This window comes from Podarcis melisellensis (assembly GCF_964234715.1).
Source record: "Podarcis melisellensis genome assembly, chromosome: 15".
Taxonomy (NCBI): domain Eukaryota; kingdom Metazoa; phylum Chordata; class Lepidosauria; order Squamata; family Lacertidae; genus Podarcis; species Podarcis melisellensis.
In genome coordinates, this window is record NC_138532.1 from 40,259,131 (window position 1) to 40,279,155 (window position 20,025).

A 20,025-nucleotide genomic window follows, 5' to 3' on the forward strand; every position below is an offset into this window, starting at 1 on the left:
CAAGTGCTTGTTTTGAACTATACCATCACTTTTGCAAATCCTGCTGAATCTCCAAATATAGAGAACTCCCTTTCCTGAGAGAGAATCTACATCTGTTACAAATGCAAATAAACACCTCACTAATAACCCTCTCCTTAGCCACTTAGCACTAGAAGCACTGCAACAAAACAACCTAATCATTTTGAAAGGCAGAGGCTTTACTGAAAATACTGACTATCCCCATGGGGGGGGACCAACAAAGAAAAAAAAACATTCCGAACTTTTAATGGATTCCACTACAATTCAAGGAAACTTTCAACAGTTCTTTCTCCACTCCTATTCCGAGAAAGAGGTTTTTTTTAATGACCAGTGTTTCAACAGCAGCTGAAGGGGGGGCTAAGAGAAATGGTAGACACTGACACAGGGTTCACTTTCCAGCTGTTGATAAAGAGGGTGCTCTTTCCACTCAACACAAAATTCACTTGCTTCCCCAGTATATAGATACAATAAAGGTTCTCCTGGCCTATTTAATTCCAACAAGGAAGGTTCCAGCACCTCTGTCAAGTGACAGAATTTGCAACAGTTGGTGATCTTGGAAAGAGAAATGGAGAAGAGGGAAGACATGCTTTAAAGAGACACTGGCACTCATGAGCAGCAGGCCAGCTCAGCCAGTAACCTGTGATCCTGCAGAGATAGACTGCTTGGATTCCTTACACCCAACTACGCATCAGCACAATAGCTTTGGCATAGATTTTTTTTATTTTTTTTAACTTTCAGGATTAAATAACACCAGCTGGTCGAGTCTGCTGCCAATTTGCATTGAAATAAATCCAGAGTGAGAAAGTGGTCAGCAAAACCCACGCTGGGATCTTAACTGAATGAAGGTTTAACTGAATTCCACGGCAGCAATTAAATAAGGCAAGGTTACAAAACTGTGGAGGGATCCGTTTACACACACACACTTTAAAAAATAAACAAATAATGTGTAACCTGCGAATAGCAATAGAGTGGAGCTTCCTCCAACCGGACTTTTGTTGCCAGTTTTAGTAGGGTGACACTTTTAGGGAACTGGGGGGAGAGTGAGGGGAGGATTTCACCAAAGTTAGCTTGGGAAGCAGAAAAAGGAGGGTGGGAGAGAGAAGAGCTAAGCTAAAACTAGGCTGAAATTGAACTGCAATAAAATAGGCATAAGTAATCATGTCACCTACAACAACAGATTAGAGAGAAATCGAAAGTTAGTGGAGAATCAGAGGAAGAAAAACAAAAGAGGGTGAAGAATGATTTGGAGAAAAAGCAAGCTGGAGCAGGGGAGTCGTAGGCATAAAGTCTTTGGAGGAAGGGAGGGAGACAGAGAGGGGAATATATATACAGGAGAGCTAGTTGATTCCTGGCAAGGCCTGCTCCAGAAGACTCCTCTAGCAGATGCAATGCTAAAAATGGCTGCTTTGCTTCCATTCCTCTCTCTTCTTCCCTCCCCCCCCCACTTTCCTTTCCTCTTCCCTCCCCTCTCCTGGCGATCTCGTCTCCCTCCCCCCTCCAACCTTTCCTTGCATGATTATCTCCGGCGATCTGCACACCGCCCCCCCCCTAAAAAAAAAAAGTAGCCACTTACCAAACAGAATAGGTTGGAATGGCAATCCTCAAGGCTGGCCCCGTTCGGCACGAAGCAGGAACTCATCCTCACAGCCACAACCCACACGCCATTATCCCACAGCCTCCGACAAGAAAGAAAAGAGACAGACAGAGCGAGCGAGCGAGAGACACACACACGCCGACCGAGAGGGGAGGGAGAAACACAACCGAGGGAAAACGGCCCTTTTCCCTCCCCCCTTTAAAAAAAAGAATCACACACACATTGCGGGGAGAGGAGATATCAAGGGGAGGGAGAGCGCACAAGTAAGGCAAAGGAATAAATAACCCGGGGAGGTTAAAAGGAAGAGGCAATTTTTTTAAAAAAAAAGTGCAAAAGAAAAATCTTCGTGGAGAGGGATCAGTTTTCACAGCCTCCTGGGCAAAAGGCGGCGGCGGGGGAGAAAGATTGGGGGTACTTGATCCAAAGGGATTGCAAAAATAGAAAGATTTACGATCTTCAATCTGCAAACGCGGGTGGGGTGGGGGCAGAAGGAAGATACACAAATAATCCAGTGGCTGTAGGGTGTGTGGGAAATAATCCAGGAATTTCTCTTGCGCCTTGTCCCCCCCCGCCTCGTCACACCGGATTTATAGAGTGAAGAAAAGACCGGGGGGGGGGGGGCGGAGATAGAGAAGAGACGGTGCGAAGTCCTTTCCTCGTTTCTTCTCAAGAGTTGGAGATGCAAAAAGGTCGTTTTTGCTTCTATTTCCACTCCAGAAATAATAATAAAAAATCAAGCCATTGGAAGGGGAGGAGGAAGGGAAACTTTCTGGTCTCCAGGAGGTGGTGGTTTGTCCCAAGAAGGTGGTGTTATCCTTGACTGGCCAAACTCCCCTTCCCCAAATACAATTTTTCCCTTCTTCCTGCTGGAGGTGGGGGGAAAGGGAGGGGGGAAAGAGTTTAAGCGGAGTCTTCCAAGTTCCCTCAAGAGCTCCGAGGATCCTCCTCTAAAATTCTCAGCATCAAAGTGGAGGGAAACCCAGATGCGTATTTTCTTCCAGATGGGATTTCCAGTTGCTAAATTTGATTTTTTTGGAAGAGGCCAGGAGTGATGTTGATAATGGAGGGTGGATATATATATATCTTCTTCCCTATTTTTTTTTCTTCCCCAAAGATATGGGTGAAAAACAAGCACACTTTAGGAGGTGATGAGATGAACTTCAAGGTGAACTCATCCACACACACACACCCCAAAAAGCCCTCTCCCAAACACCCTTTTATTTCTTACGCACAGAGAGGTTCCAAGCAGGAACCACTTAGAGCTGAGTGAGCAAAACCCTTTTCCAAACTGCCTGCCTCCAAAAAGAAAAATCTTCATCCAAGCACTCAAGTGCACTGAAGTGTCCTTTTTGCTGCTGATGGGTAAAAAGAGAGGGAAAGGAATGGATGACCTCCTTGTGCCCCCCTCCGAAAAGCCCTTTTAAAAAACAAAATTAATTCCTCAGGTCAATCCTTCGTGCCAGGAATATCTGCGGATGGCGGTTGATTGGTTGGTTTTTAAGGGAGTAAAGTAGCAAACCTTTTCCCCACCTTCAAACAGGTATAAGGAACCTCTTTTTCAGCCACTGAAAGGGGAAAGGGCAGAGAAAAACCAGGGCTACTCCTCCAAAAGTAATTATGATTTTTTAAAAAAACAATTGAATTATCTGTGACGGGTTGAGGGTATTAAGAACTGAAAAGTCCCCTTTCCAAAAAAAATGAAGGGAGAGTTATTCCTCAGGTTAATCTTCTAGGCCACAAATATTTGCAGAGAGGATAAGTTTTTTTTCTTTATGGTAAGCAGCAACTGAAAAGACTTTTTCTCCCTTCTTTCCTTTGGGCAAGAAGAGTGTCCCCTTTTCCTTCTTCAGACACTGGAGAAAGGAGATGATGAAGTTGACGGAAGAGCTTTTCCTTTTAAGAAAAAGGTAGTAAAAAGTGTCTATGGGATGAGAAGTGAACTGAAATATTTTTTCCCTCCCTCATAAAGAACCGAGTCTCTTCTTCTTCCACGTCTTCGAAGAAACTGGAGAGAGGAGAAGAAATGACTTTCTTCTCAGAATATATATATATAGAACGAAGTGTCTGGAGGGAGGCGAAACTTTCTTTTTTTAAAAACCCCCCAAAATCCTTTTAAATATAAATATATAGCGTCGCCACGTTAGATGGAGAGAAACCAAAACTCTCTTCCTTCCCTTCCTTTTTTTTCCTTCCCCCCTTCCAATTTTTGCCGTGAGGGAATTTCCGCTTCTTTTCTTCTTGGGGCCCCCACCTCCCCTCAGGAGACGGTGACAGGTGAAGGCGGCCGAAGAAGGGCTGGAGGCGGCGGCGGGGTCGGCTGCTGCCTCACGGGGAAGAAGGGTCGGCGCGCCACGAGCAGCCCCCTCGGCGATGCCGGCCTCTCTCCTCCTCCTCCTCGCCCTGGTCTCCCTTCCCTCAGCGGTGTCTCTGTCGGCGGCTGCCCAGCCGCGGCATCCTGAGGGCTGGAGTCCCCGCGCCGCCGCCTTCCTCCTCTTCTTCCTCCTCCGTCTCCGCTCGCCTCCTCAGCTGCTCTCGGAGCCCATGACGCCGCCGCCGCCGCCGCTGCTCCAGAAACCGAGGCGCGACGCCGCTTCTCCTTCCCCTCGGCGCCTTTGGGTTCTATTCTCCCTCCCTCCCTCTTCCCTCGCTTCTCTAATGGCGGCCGCAGCAGACGAGCAGCGTCGGGAGGGTAGGAACCTGCCCCTCTCGCTCTCCTCCTCCTCCTCCTCTGGCTCCCGCCGCCATTGGCCGCCCACTTTTCCTTTTTCTTTTTTCAACCCCAGTCCGCCGCCGCTGATTGGCCGCCAGCGCGTCACGTGGAGGGGCTCCCCGGCTGCGGCCCAGCAGCCACTGGCTCCTGGGCGAGAAACCCCGGGCGGTGGAAGGAGCCGGAGGAAGAGGAGGAAGGGGATTGGTCGGAAGCGGAGTGAGAGAAAAAGAAGAGACGAGGCGGCGTCCGGCCGCTAGAGGCGCCAGAGAGCAGACGGAGGCGGGGTAGGGAAGACGCGGCGGGTGGAGAAGCGGAGAGGAACCGAAAAGTTTCGGGCGGAGGGTGGCTGTTGAGCAGGCGCCACCTAGTGATGCGGTGGAGACACTGCAAGGGGAGGCTCGAGCAAAACGGCTGGGAATACAGTATTGGCGTTTCGGGGATTTGGTTTTTTTTGGCTTTTCAAATCGCACAGCAAAACAAACAGTTACAGATCTCCCACGCGTAATTGTCGCAGCTTATGACTGCAAAGAAGCGGTAAGCATTAAAATCAGATGAGCAAATGAAGTCAGGCAACTGTCCGCTCCCGCCCCTCCCAAACCCAGTGAGGGAAGGTGGAGGTCGTGAAATGTCAAGAGAAGTCTTTAGGAAAGTTGGAAATGGAAACCATAAAAACTGATCGGATGCTGTTTGTCCCCCTCTGTTGCTGTTATTACTACTGCACGTCCCCTGCACTGTCCATTATTATTAACATTCTTGTCGTAATGGTATAATCATCATGATTACAGATAGGAATTGAGCGAGACTGCTCTTATTAGCAGCAGCAATAGTATTACTACTTTTACATTTTCCCTGCTCCTCCCATCATTATTGTCGTCAGCATGATAAACACTTTCTTATATTATTGTCATCCACACCAACATCATATAACTAAATTTGCTTACGTGTTAACAGTAAACACTGAGCAATCCAGACTTCACCAAGTATGCATTTTATCTAAATAAGCACAAGTAATCATTTTTTTATAATTCTATCATTTATATCCCAGCTTTCGGGGCATAGCCCACCACAGGTGACTCGTTTTTTGTGACTGACAATCTTGTTGTTTATTTTATTTTTATCCTGTACTTCCAAGCTGGTCCAGGGGCAACAAAACAGCAGTTGTGAGGGACACAGTTGCAGCAAAACAGGAAGAGGGGGGCAACAGGACCCAACATGGTTGATATTGAGGGAGGTTATATTTTAGGCATTTGGGCCCCTAGCCATTTAGGGCTTTGCGTGCTAGTATTTAACACCTTGAATTGTGACCCATTCCCAACTGCTCAGGTGAGTGCATCAGATTTATGTTGATGTCCCCCCACTGACATCAATTTATGTTGTGAACCTGAGATGTGCAGATGAAGGGTGGTATACAAATTTAATAAATAATAATAATAATGATGATGATGATGATGATGGAAGTGAGAGCTAGACCATAAAGAAGGCTGATCGCCGAAGAATGGATGTTTTTGAATTCTGGTGCTGGAGGAGACTCTTGAGAGTCCCATGGACTGCAAGAAGATCAAACCTATCCATTCTTAAGGAAATCAGCCCTGAGTGCTCACTGGAAGGACAGATCCTGAAGCTGAGGCTCCAATACTTTGGCCACCTCATGAGAAGAGAAGACTCTCTGGAAAAGACCCTGATGTTGGGGAAGATGGAGGGCACAAGGAGAAGGGGATGACAGAGGACGAGATGGCTGGACAGTGTTCTCGAAGCTACCAGCATGAGTTTGACCAAACTGCGGGAGGCAGTGGAAGACAGGAGGGCCTGGCGTGCTCTGGTCCAGGGGGTCACGAAGAGTCGGACACGACTAAACAACAACAACAACAATAATCAATAAGAAATGGGAACCAGCTTTCAATAAAAAATAATCATATTTAAAAAGCTCTCATTTTATCTTCATTCTTGCCTACCTGCTCTGATTGAAAATCTTCACTGGATTTTATTGTTGCTATTATTATTTGGTGGTGGTGGCGGCATTTTAATATTTCAAACAGGACCTGCAACAAATGTGTGGAATATTCCCGTTTGAGGTTTCAGCCAGCCACGCATGCCCTTTGTCAGGTTTCCGTTCCATTCCATTCTATCCCCTCACCTCCAACAGAAGTGTAACATTAAACGTAGCAAGCATGCAGCTAGTTCCCTCTTGTTCTCAGTTTTAGCAACAATGCTGGTGACACTCCATCACCCAAGTTTGCTATTAGAAGGAATCATTAGTGGTAATATTTTAAAAGAAACAGTGTCCAGTGGAGCTTAGGAAAGGAAACAGTTGCTCTGACTGTTTGGGTTTCTGTATCATTAACTTGTCTAAAATAAATCTCAGCACTGTGGTTGGGGTGTGTGTTAAAAGTTGCACCTACCAACCTTTCCTCATCTACTGAACTATGGAAGGCACAGGAGCCCAAATTAAAAAAAAGGCTGGCTGTTAGGGTTTTTATTTAGATCATGTCTGCTGGATATGTTGCTCATTGCTGTTCCCTGCCACCCCCGCGAGCCCATTAAATAAAGTTAATTATGGATATTTTTAATAATCATTTCACTCTATTCCATAAGGGGCAGCCCTGTTAAATCTGTTGTAGCAAACACAGCAAAGAATCGTGTGGCACGATCAAAAGCATATTTCGGCTGCGATCCTATCCATGTTTGCCTGGGAGTAAGTTTCATAGCTCTCTAAAGGTCTTACATCTGAGCAGACGGGCATACAATTGCTGTATTGTGTCAGTGACTTCTGTGGATCAGGGCCCATTTAGTTCCACTTAAATCCCATTTAGACAGCCAGTGTGGTGCAGTGGTTAGAAAGTTAGACTAGGGCTTCTTTTCATAATCTTTACTCAACCCTGTGAGTATGTCATAACGTCAACATAAAGAGGGCATAAGGAGGTTGTAACCAATGCTATTCCTACTCGGAGGAGACCCATTTGCATGAATGGGCATGACAAAGTTAGGCCCACTAATTCCAATGGCTCTTTCTTACAGCATAACTTGGTGTAAGCAAACTTCCACTTGTCCCCCAGCTTCCCCCTGATCTGCTGAATCAGAACAGATGTCAATTGGGTTTTCTCTGCTCCGACTCAACACTAAACAGTGGGTTTTCCTGGGTAAAACAGAAAATGCTCAGACCGGTCTGAAGCTAGGGACAAGCCAAAGTGTGGACGAGCCCTTAGTTGAATACAACCCAAAATATTTACTTATTTAGATATTTGGGACCCTGATCTTCGAGGGAAGATTTCCAGAACAGCTTACAACACACAACTTTGAAAAGGTGAGAGCAAGACAGACTGGTGAAATTCCAAGTGGTTTCAAGGTGGCTGCTGGAGAACAGCTTCCTGAGGACAGGGATATGATTAGAACTTAGAGCACAGGCCCATTATGTTGATTTGTGTACATTTTTCACATGCAACCACACACACCCCACCCTGTGTTTCAGATCACATATGATTTGGGAACTATAGCTCCCTGGTAGAGCACCTGCTTTGCATGCAGGTCCAGTCCCTGGCATCTCAAGGTATGGCTTGGAAATGCTCCCTGCCTGAAATTCTGGAGAGCTGCTGCTAATCAATGCAGCCAATACTGAGCTAAATTGACCACCAAAGGTCTGGCTTGGTGCAAGGCAGCTTCCTGTGTTCCTGAGGCCACTATCTCACTCTGTCTAACGGTAGGGCCTGCCCTGATATATATACACCCAAGTAAAAAAAGTAAAAAAAAATCCATGTGTGTCCTAATTAGAAATGAATTTAGAGCATGGTGTTTTTGTTTTATTTTATTTTTAACCTGAGAGATGGATTCCTTAATTGCTTGTCTCTGTATGGCATCTGGGGATGGAGATGGGGTGTTGTGGAAGGGGGAGGGGGTTTGGAACACAAGCTCCTTTCCAAGAAACTTGAAGCAGATGGTTTTCTCCATGGTGACCAAAATGAGGACACACAGCTAGCAGGGGATATTCTGCAGCAGCCAGTTCTCCAGAGCGACGGCTTTGAGGACTCTGATGCGCAAGCGCGGACAGCCGCACACACACTCACACAAGGCATCCCAAAGTTTCCATTGTGGCACTTTGGTCGTTAAGAGTAATTATCTCCCTGCACTGAGATAAAGACTTGTTTGCAGTGTTATTAAGTCCCACGTCCCCGAGGAGAAATTCAACACTTTTGCAAAGAGATCGCCAAAAGCAGCCGACTTCAGCGAGAATGCCGGTGGGATGATTTTCCTATTACCAAAAAATAAAAATAAATAAAAAAGTCACAGAGCATAGCACTTGGAAAGATGGTGGAGCTGAAACAAACCCGCAGGCCCAAAAATCTGGATGGGTGAATTTTCATCGCAAGAGTTCTTTCATGCCAACGATTTTGGTGGCATTCAGGCTGACAATGACATTGTGATACTACAGGCAGAAAAGCGATGGTATCCTTTGCCCGCTGATGCAACTAAATAAACCGGAGTATAATCCACGAACAGACACGTGTTTCTTTTATTCCTCACATGCACCTATATTTCTGAGCAATTAACATGTCGTGACTACAATCAGAAAGGGCCCTGGGCATGCCTGCTTGAGGCACAAATCCTTCTTCTATAACGGGGGGGGGGGTACTTGTCTGATAAACAATGTGACTGATGCCCATTGGGACTGGTAGGGCAAAAGGCAGGGAGACCAACAGCAGATGGAGCCAGAGGTCATAGCAGGCAGATCCATACCCTCCCACAAACCATTAGCTGTATGCAGAAAGACAGAGTAATGGGGGGTTGGCTGAGGCAGATTGAGGTTGATGGGCAATGCCCCACTTACCCTAATGGATAGTCACAACTGCCTATAACCATTATAACTATTAAGATAGATAGATGATGTAGATGTAGATGTAGATGTAGATGTAGATGTAGATGATGTAGATATAGATGAAGACAGGAATGCCTGGCGTGCTCTGGTCCATGGGGACATGACTAAATGACTAAACAACAATAAATAGATGTAGATACACACACACACACACACACACACACACACACACACACACACCTCTATTACGAAGTTTCCACGTCAAGCAAACCCCTTTTTAATTCTCACAGGCCTTTCAAATCTGACCCTTTTGAACCTGAAATGTTTTGTGCCCGGCATGGGGAACCTGTGGCCCCCTGAACTACAGCTCCCATCAGCCCCAGCCAGCATTGCCCACGGTTAAAGTTGATGGGAGTTGGAGTCCAGCAACTTCTGAAGGGATGCAGATTCCCTATCCCTGTTTCTGAGCCATGATTATAAGGTTTGGATAGGGTTTGTCCTGTTTTACATTTATGGCTTCAACACTATTTAGAATTCTTTTGTTGTTGTTTTATGTATTTTATGCTTTACGTCACCAGAGGATGTTAGTTATTGACTAACTAATAAACACAGCAAATAAATACATGCATAAATCTATCAACTGTTCTTACAATGCACAGCTCTATTGCAATTTAATATTTAATGCAGGAATGGTGAAGCTGTGCCCCTGTGGATATTTTTGTCTAAGTATAGCTCTAATCTGCACCAGTTTGTGTGGCCAGCGGTCAAAGATTACGGGAGTTATAGTTCTGACAGCATATGGAAGGCCACAGATTAGCCACTCGTTTTAACATATCCATGAGCATATCGTCTTATTTTCTTATGATCGGTGACAACAGCAAGTCCCTCTGAAGTTGTTACCTGACATCATAATGATGTCCCATTACTGACAGGTAAGCACCTGCACCAACTGTCAAGGATGGCCCACAGAGGATGGGCCAGTTCTTTACCTGGCTCTCAGGCTGAAAAAGGTTCCCCGTGCTACTGTAAGCTGTGCAAAATTGGCAAAATGTTTCCTGTACTGCAGAAGCGTCTGCAAGGTACAGAAAAGTATTCACATACTGAGTTCTCCACTTGACACAGATCAATTAACTGAGATTGTAGAAGGAAAGGACATCAGATGAACACGGCTGGGTCAGGCTAAAGGAGATCCATCTAGTCTAGCATGCTATTTAAACAGTGGCCCCCCGGATGCCCCAAAGGGGTGCCCCACGGCAGGACATGAGAACAGCAGCACTCTTCCCATTTGTGACTCCCAGCAGCCGGCATTCATAGGGACTCTGTGCTTGAGAACTTTGGAAATGGCACAAAATAATGGCAAGCAACATAAACTCATTAACTATGAGGCAGATAACCTACTATATTCAGAACTGATGAGGTCATTATATAGGGGTGGTTCCTATTTGCATAAAGGTATATAACCTTTCAAGTTTCACATGTCCTCAGAAGGAGGAGGAGGAGGAGGAGAGCCAGGCATATTACTCAAAAGTTTGCATTTTTGTTGCTTACTTTTCTGATCTGCCTGGTGAAGATTTCTGTCCAACTGAAAAATCAACCCATGTTCACTCTCTCACACAGAGTACTGAAAACTGGAACACATGTCCACATCACAATGGATTTTTTTGTTGATAACCCCATCACACCCCAACATGCAGTTCATATAGAATAGTAGAAAAATATAATGCAAGGGACCCTGAGGATCATCTAATCCGCCCCCCTGCAGCAATATGCAGCTGTCCCATACGGGGATCGAACCTGCAACCTTGGTGTCATCAGCACCACACTCTAACCAACTGAGCTATCCAGTCATCCTCTCAGGAAGGGCAAGCAGTGCTTACGCTAGGGCTGGGGACCTGTGGCCCCCAAGATATTGCTGTCCAAATATGTCCTTCCAGGCAACTAGAGAATTACCTACAAGCTCATATACCAGCATCTTCCTTGCCCCACCATCAGACAACAATGTTGATTTGTTTGACGCAAAAGATTTTTCCTTTTTTCAGAAAAGACAACAACACACATTTAATATTTGAGGTGCAGCAGATGGCCTTGTAGGAAGGGAATGCAGACTGGCAGACAATACATTTGTGATTCTGCAAGCCTGGAATGTCTCCGGTGAGTCAAATGTTCTAGTAGCAGGAGGAAAGGTTGCGGAGGGGATTAAACAATTGGCAGCGCTGATCTGTTATATGAAGACAAATTTCTCCTCACCCCCTCCCCACCTCTGATGTTGGTTCTGAAGGATGATGGCAGGCAGGTTTCAAAGAACAGCCTTTCCCAAATTGTTTTCCCTCCAGATGTTGTTGGCATGGCTGCTGGTCAGCGCATTTAGAATTCATTCATTTGTTCAACTTTTAATATGCCTTTCCTTAGTTAACATCCTGGGTCAGTTTACAAATATACAGTGAAAACAATACTTTCTATGTATATTTCCTTTTAAAATAAACCTTAATATTACTTTAAAATATTATTCCAAGCCATCACATCACTACATTAGAAAGCAACATTCGTACGTCTGGCTCAAAGCACAGTAGTCTCTCCCAAAGACTGTAATGGAATGACAGCCACTGTGGTGTAGTGGTTAGTGTGCTGGACTAGGTTCAAATCCCCACTCGGCCATAAAACTCACAGTGTGACCTTGGGAAAGTCTCAATCTCTCAGCCAAGCCTACCACACAGGGTTGTTGTGAGGAAAAAATGGGAAGAGAACTATGTAATAATAATATTTTTTTATTTATACCCCGCCCTTCCTGGTTCAGAAAACCGGGCTCAGGGTGGCTAACAACAAAATTAAAACAATTGATGCAACAAAAAACAGCATAAAATACAGTATAAAATGTGAATAACAATAAATTCAGAATTCAAAAATCAATTTAGGGGGGAAATCCATCCAATAAACTTTAGATGTATACCACATTTGCTTCTTGGCTGAAAGGTAGGATAGAAATGAAATGAAATAAATAAGAGATGTAATTAGACGTCTTTTTTGGGGGGACAATAATGAAGAAATGAGGGTGATGAAATTAGTTAATATGGAAGAGATGGTCCTCTTCCATATTAACTAATATGGAATATCCCAGAAAACCCTGCCACACATACAAGGTCCCATAACAGTGCTTTAGGGGGTCCTAGAAAAATAAACTGACAGAAAAATGAGAGGAACCAAAAGGGATAGATTTCCCCATCCCCAATTCGTACAGCAACATATTCATGTAATATATTTATACCTCATCTTATTAAAAAATCAAGGGAAGTTTACACATCAACACCACCGATAAAAACAATGAACCACAGGCAAACTGCTCAGTCCCTGCTCCTGCCAACCTAGCAGTTCAAAAGCAAGTCAAAGTGCAAGTAAATAAATAGGTACCGCTCCGGCGGAAAGGTAAACGGCGTTTCCGTGCGCTGCTCTGGTTTGCCAGAAGAGGCTTAGTCATGCTGGCCACTTGACCCGGAAGCTGTACGCCGGCTCCCTTGGCCAATAAAGTGAGATGACCACCACAACCCCAGAGTCAGTCATGACTGGACCTAATGGTCAGGGGTCCCTTTACCTTTACCTTTAAAACCAAGGGGGGGGGGAATCCAAAGGAGTGAAAAGAAAAGAAAAACATAGTAGCCAGAGGAAGCTAAAATAACAATCCACTGAAAACACTAAAACTTTAAAAAACAATCACAAATTTAAGAAAAACTCCATTTGAGCCTGTTTCTTTACCTGAGGGCTAAGGGTCACTGGCAGGTGTGTCCGCACTCAGAAGGCCGTTCCAGAGTCGGGGCCAGACTTCATGAAGAAAACTCAATCATCGCATAACCTCCATAAATCCCAGCTGAGTTTCTGACCACCACAGGGAAATTATTGTTATCAATGGCCCTGCGGCGGAGGACTGAAGGCGGGTCTGGCAGGCAGGTGAGGGTGATCACCTGAGGGCCAGATCTAACTGCCATTCCCACCCCTGGCCATTCTACCACCAACTGCCCTGAGGGAAAGATTCCAGGAGAGGTTCCTGCTGCTCTAGCTGCCTGTAAAGATGGGGAAACTTGACAGTTTTGGTTTGTCTTCAGCTTCTCCTTTATTTTTCAGTCTTCAGTTCAGTTCCCCACATTTCTACATCACTTCAAAGGGGAAAGATTCAGAAAAGGGCAACCCAAATGATCGAGCGGATGGAAGGAAAAGTTGCAGTGTTTGGGACTTTTTTGTTTAGAGGAAAGGCGGGTTTGAGGCGACATGATAGAAGTGCACGGAATGTATGGCATGGAGAAAGTGGATAGAGAAAAGCTTATGGACATTTCCTTGGTGGCAAGGGGGAGGGGAAGCTATATAAAAAGGAGGATTCCTGAATGCCAAGATCCAGTTTTGGGGCCATTTGGAGAGAGAACCCCAGTAGAGAATTAAAATCACAAAATACGCAGCAAAGTCAAGCACAGACCTTTAAAATATGTCCTTGCGAGTTTCAAAACTTCCCTCTTCCCTTAGCATAGAAAAGAGCACACATTTGGTAAGTTAAAAATGGTTTACTTACAAACCCTCCAAAGGCCAGGTTCATGTGCTTTCCATACATCACTCAGAAAGCACAAGCAGTAGAACTAAGCTGTTACTGTGGTGAAAATGGTAGTACATAAATAAGGGATGCCTAACAGAGGGTCTCCCCAGATGATTTCAGGGCACAAGGAGGAGGTCTCTCACTTTTTCAGTGCACAAAGTGCTAAACACAAATACATGTTATCAGACACCTTTCACAACAGCCTTGTAAAGTAGGTCAGCCTCCAGACCCAGATAAAGCATTGCCTCCCCTGCTGTTCCATGCTCAGGCCCTGCTCATGGCAGATAAGATCAGACCAGGGGTTGCCAACATGGCGCCCTTCAGGTGTTCTCCTGGTGTTCACAAAGCCTTTGATCTCCGCTACCACCCTGCCACTGGTAGGAATATGAGGGACATGAGTGGCAGAAGTAGACTGTGGGAAGCACCAAGTCAGGGAAGCAAAGGGAGGAATGGACTCACTGCCTTGCCTGCCCTGTGGTGGGGAGAGTGGCTACTTTTTTTCTCCCTTGAAAAGTATGCAGGGCTAAAAGAGAAAGCTGGAAGTGTGACTCTCTCCCTCCTGGGTTTTTTCAGCTCTTTCAGAGCTTAGATTAATTCATCCAGTTCCTACTTTTACTCAACCATGTTGGAAAAGTGAAATATGCTCTCTCTCTCTCTCTCTCTCTCTTGTGCGGGGGGGGCACAGGGGGGGGTCTAATATGGAGGGGGGGAAAGATAGAAGTGACCAGAAGGGATAAGAGTCACAAACCCCCAAAAGGATGGAAATGCCGGGATTAGACATACAGTGGTACCTCTGGATACGAACGGGATCTGTTCCGGAGCCCTGTTCACATCCAGAAGCAAACATAACCAGCGACGGCATGTCTGCGCATGCATGTGTCGTTTGTCGTCACTTCTGCGCATGCGCACGATGTCATTTTGAGCATCTGCGCATGCGGCAAAACTCGGAAGTAATGCGCTCCATTACTTCTAGGTTGCCGCGGAGCTCAACTCGAACGTGCTCAACCCGAAGCGCATTCAACCCGAGGTATGACTGTACAGTGGTACCTCGGGCTACATACGCTTCAGGTTACAGACTCTGCTAACCCAGAAATAGTAACTCGGATTAAGAACTTTGCTTCAGGATGAGAACAGAAATCGCGCGGCAGTGGCACAGCAGCAGCGGGAGGCCCCGTTAGCTAAAGTGGTGCTTCAGGATAAGAACAGTTTCAGGTTAAGAACGGACCTCTGGAATGAATTAAGTACTTAACCCAAGGTACCATTGTATTCAGATAAACAGCTGCAGCAGTCTTTATCCCCCCCCCCTCACACAGACTTTTATCACTCCTTCCTCTGATCACTTCAGGAGGTGCAGAAGCAAAACTGTGACACAAGCCTTCTTGTCTGAATAACCTACTTCTCTCTCCCCCCCCCACTCCCCCCCTTTAAGATTTCCCAATGGATAGAACGTGGTTACAAGATTGACTTCAATTGATTAAATGAGATAGCTTCTCCCACCACCCCTGCTGAAACCAGAGACCTCCCATTTATCATCAGAAATGTAACAAAGGAACATGTTGAACCATTAGTAAATGAAGCACGCTGGTTTTAAGTATGGGGAGTTAAGGAGGCAGAAAGAATTGCTTTTGCCGCTGGAGACCATTACTGCTACATTAAAGCCACAATCCCATACACACTTATATATGGGAGTCAGTTCCAGTGGACTTGTTGGGACTTATTTATGGGCAGACATGCAAAGGATTCTGTTGCATCTTGCAATCTTTTACAAATTGCACAGATTGCGAATCTGAGACGTGTGTGTGTTTACACAGAGCCACACATTACATGTAAAGCATGTTCAAAGGTTGCTGGAATTTTGAGGGTGAACAACCACTATGGAAATTTTCTCTTCTTCCTCACATTCCTGGATTCACAGTTCCGCCGCACAGAATTAAGCTTCCCATACTCCTCTTTCCTTCATGGACGCTGTTGAAGATGATGAGTCACAGTGGACCATATCCTGCATTCATGAGTGCTGTTTCCTGCAATGCAATGGACACCGTGTTCATTTTGTCCAGAGATGCAGAACCAGCAGCCCTCCAGAAGTTGCTTAAAACTCCTATCGGCCCCAGTCAGCGTGGCCAACGGTCAGAGATGTCAGGGGCTGGAGCCCAGCAAACATCTAGAAGGGATCACATATTGGCTACCACCAGAAGAAATGAAAGAAGCATCAGGACTAGGCAGCCCTAGCCCAGGGGGATCAGAATCAGATGCATTGAAAGGGCACCTAAGGCAAGGGAAGCTTACTCAGTCCCAGGGGGCCACATGCCATAATGGGAAACCTTATGGGGGCCAAATTCCGAAGGTGGGCGGGGCAAGAGGCAAATGTGGGTCCATGTGTGACCCTTAGGCAGCCGGCTACATTCCAGCTGATATAAGAAAAAACCTACTCCTTTTCCCTTATAGGGTACCCCAAGAGCCCATACAGAGTCCTTTTGTACGTTTGCTATTGGTAGGAGAAAATAACAGAGACCAACCAGAGAATATTGAGAAGCAAAGCAGTTAGTAAGCCTGATCTTTATTAACTGTTGCAACAGGGTGCTCCCCCACATGCAGGAGAGAGGAGGACCCCGAGCCATGCGTGCAAGCCCTTATATAGATATTTTTAATTGCCCACCCTGGTGTCCAAGACCACCCCCAGAAAGATCATACCTACATCACAGAAAAGGTGGTCTACAACAGAAATCTGAGTGCGTTGTTTATCTCCTGTCTGGCAAGTTACCTAATTGCATTATTTGGGTTTTGGCCACTCTTTTGTTATTATAACTACTGAATTCCTGAATCTAGGTCACTGGTCACAGGCTTACACCAAGTTCATATCTTGAATGTGCCCTTAAGACAGAGTTTGTGAGGAAAGAGACAGTGGGGAGGTTTCCCACTTTGACCTTGCAGATAAATATTTGAGGTCAATTTGTTCAGGACCTTTTCTATGGGGTTTCAGACATGTGGTTTATATATACAGTTATGAACATTTATTTATTTTATATATGACCTTCAAATTCTTATAACACAGCCACCTAAAAGCCAAAGCTTTACACATCCACACAGTCATCCCTGGGAGCTACTAAATAACTGCAACCCCCAAAGAAATGGGAGTGAGGGAGAAAAAGGCTCCTCAAAATGTGGGTAACATTTGGGAGCAGAACTGTGATGCAGCAGCCCCAAATGACTGCAGAATATAGGCTCACTTTGGCTGAAGGCAAGGCATTGTGGGGAGGGGGGAGTTAACCCTTTCCGCCCCCATGCAGTCCCGAATAAAATCCTAACTCTGGAGCTGTGTTAAGAGCAAAATCCTCCCCTGGCATGAATGGGGGGGGGCTTTCCTCCCTCAAATGCAAACTTCCTGAGTGGGCCAACTTTCCCACAAGACTGCAACAGAGGAAAGTGTTACACTCTGTCACCTTTTCAGCTGTGATCCAGATAATGATCAGCCCTATTTGCATGACACACACCACACATCACTTCCACATTTATAGCACATGGCTTCTCCCAAAGGATCCTGGGAACTGTAGTTTACCCCTCCCAGCACCCCAATGAAGGACAGTTCCCAGGAACCTTTGGGAGAAACCACGTGCATGAAATGTCCTTTGAATGTTTGTAGTGGATGAGTCCAAATATTTATTTTGTTGTTTGAACCCCTAAGACCTCCAGAGCTGCTGAAACATCTCCATATGCTATATATAAAACAAGTGTTGAATGCTTTGCACTGTATTATATGCTTTTTACATTTTACATTTCTGCACTTACCACAACATTGTAAAAAACGGCCCCCATTGTTTGCTTGTAAAAATGCTCTTGCTGCAGATATTCAAGGCTGGTGCAACCCAGTTTTTTTGTTTTTTTATCCAGGGTTTTCAGAACAAGCTGTGACATTTCCTTGCCCCTCTTGCTGGCTCGAGCTGCCAAAAATTTCCTTGTTTTGTCGACAGATAGGAGGTCATTGAGAACCTACATTAAAGCGATTTTTCAAAGACAAAACTTCATGAGAGGGTTGCGAGAAACTAAATTCAAAAGGCCCTGAAGCCCAAATAACCAACCCCCAAGGGAGGATGCTTTCCAAATATCTGTAAGATTAACTGATCTTCAGAGCTCTGAGCTTACATCTTCTTTCAATCAGCGTCCACTGAGGACAGGCAGTCTTGCCGTGTGAATGCACCTGGTGCCTTCGGACCATTTGGTCACTCCCAAGTGATGGAAAAGAAAGAGAGCTACCTGTTGTGTCCCTGCCTGAGTCACTGCTCTGACCTTGCTTCCTTCAAATCACCTCCTCCGAGGGTGCATAATCCTGCTGAGTCTTTATACCAGGTGTGTGTGTGAATCATTCACGACTCAGTAGGTTTACCTGAGCACAGAGGAGGCTGACTGCTGAATTTCTTCATGAGTCACTGCCTTCAGCTTGCTCCTTCCATTCAGCCTCTGCTGAGGGCAGCTGCTCATGCCATATGTCTACACAGACTGCGACTGGATCAATCGGATCTACAGACTGGATCTAGAGAGGCAGTAGAAATTACCGCACCTCAGAGGAAGCACGACTGGACCACTGATTCCTGCAGAAACAGGAAGGCGGGCAGGAAGCCCTTAATCTTCCGCAATAGGCAATGCTGAGCTCAATGGACCAAGCATCTCAGTATATGGCAACTTCCTAAGATTCTTATGTTTATTTTTGTTATTCCAATAGGGAACAAAAAGATCCCGCTCCTTAAGCAATTCGTTAATAGCATTTGTTTTTCCTGCTGCATGCGACTGCAGTTAATTTGCCCAGGGTCTCAGTGCCCCATATATTATAAAGGAGGAGTTTTCAGAGGCCTCCAGTTTAACTGGCAAACACTTAACTGCACACCGTTTTGTTATAGTAATTCACAGGCTTTAATTTGAAGCTGGGGTGCCTGAGCGGGTGGGTGGGGAGAGGCAAAACAACGACCCCAACAACTCCCCCTCTATCCTCTGTGGACTGGCAATAAGTTAAGTACCAAAGTGTGAGGGTTTGCTGGCTGCTGGTGCAGTCAAACAACCCTTGCCGGATGCCAGAAGCCGCTCAATTTAAGCATCCTTTTTAAGACACCCAAAAGCACCATCTACAAAAAGAAATCGAACTCTTACATACTAAGTAGCCTAGATTTTCTCTAATCCAAAAGCCACTTTCTTGGACCCTTGAGCCCAATAAGGGTTTGTCTTTTTTTTAAATCCACCACTCCACTCCATTCCCAGTCGTGTCCTGAACTTCTTGTGTAATTAAGCTTGGCTTGTAAGAACCTCTACACATCTCTTCTCTGAAAACCAGAAAAGGGTAGTGGTCAGAGCGACCTTCCTCAACATGGTGCCCTCCAATTTTTTTGGACTACAATTCCCAGGGTCCCTGACCATTGGGCCTAATGGTTGGGGCTGTTGGGGCCAGATCTGAAGAGTGTTGCATTAAAAAATATCCAACAAGATGCTCTTAAGCACTAAGGGGACTGCTAAACCAATGGATTTTGTTGCCATTGTTGCCATTTAGAGTATGTTTGTGATACATGAATAAACATTGTATCAAGCCACTCATTTCCCCCATCTGCACTTCAAATTGAAAGTAGTATCATACCACTTTAAACAGTCATGGCTTCTTCCCCCAAAGAATCCTGGGAGTTGTAGTTTGTTAAGGGTGCTAAGAGTTGTTAGGAGGTCCCTATTCCCCCTTACATAGCTACAATTCTCAGACTAGTTTAAGAATCACTTCCTCTTCTTCCCAGGGAACATTGGGAAGTGTAGCTTTTTTGTGGGGAATGAGGGGTCTCCTAACAAAAGGGGGCCTCCTAACTCAGCACCCTTAACAAACCACAGTTCACACAATGGGGGGAAGCCATGTCTCTTAAGGTGGTATAACAGAGCTTTTAATGTATGGGTGCAGCCCCAGGGAAGCATGACTTTATTTGGCAATACCTATCGCTATGGGTTAAACCACAGAGCCTAGGACTTGCCAATCAGAAGGTCGGCGGTTTGAATCCCCTTGACGGGGTGAGCTCCTGTTGCTTAGTCCCTGCTCTTGCCAACCTAGCAGTTCAAAAGCACGTCCAAGTGCAAGTAGATAAATAGGTTCCGCTCCAGCAGGAAGGTAAACGGCGTTTCTGTGCGCTGCTCTGGTTCGCCAGAAGCGGCTTAGTCATGCAGGCCACATGATCTGGAAGCTGGACACCGGCTCCCTCGGCCAATAAAGCGAGAATGAGAGCCACAACCCCAGCGTCAGTCATGACTGGACCTAATGGTCAGGGGTCCCTTTACCTTTACCTTTATCAGACAGATGACTTTGT

General features: G+C 45.6%; 2 protein-coding genes and 1 long non-coding RNA gene across 7 annotated transcripts in view; 1 reads left to right on the top strand and 2 right to left on the bottom strand.

Annotated features, from left to right (window-relative positions):
• MED13 (mediator complex subunit 13) overlaps nt 1-3,863 on the bottom strand; it is a 102,954-nt gene extending 99,091 nt beyond the window's left edge. The window contains exon 1 of the mRNA XM_081890132.1: nt 1,592-3,863. Coding sequence (XP_081746258.1) covers nt 1,592-1,657 — 66 coding nt within the window. The 5' untranslated portion in view covers nt 1,658-3,863. The remainder of the gene's footprint in view (nt 1-1,591) is intronic.
• An 8,857-nt stretch (nt 3,864-12,720) lies between these two features.
• LOC309358024 lies at nt 12,721-15,397 on the top strand. The gene is made up of 2 exons (XR_014163278.1): nt 12,721-13,657; nt 15,132-15,397. It is a non-coding gene; the product is annotated as an uncharacterized lncRNA (long non-coding RNA).
• Nucleotides 15,398-15,548: 151 nt separating this feature from the next.
• Nucleotides 15,549-20,025, bottom strand: part of LOC309357773 (uncharacterized protein) — a 70,574-nt gene continuing 66,097 nt past the window's right edge. For all 5 annotated transcript variants that reach the window (XM_081890184.1, XM_081890183.1, XM_081890182.1 and 2 more), the window contains 2 exons: nt 17,489-17,689; nt 15,549-15,723 (listed from right to left, as the gene is read on the bottom strand). In XM_081890184.1, coding sequence (XP_081746310.1) covers nt 15,685-15,723; nt 17,489-17,689 — 240 coding nt within the window. In that variant the 3' untranslated portion in view covers nt 15,549-15,684. The remainder of the gene's footprint in view (nt 15,724-17,488; nt 17,690-20,025) is intronic.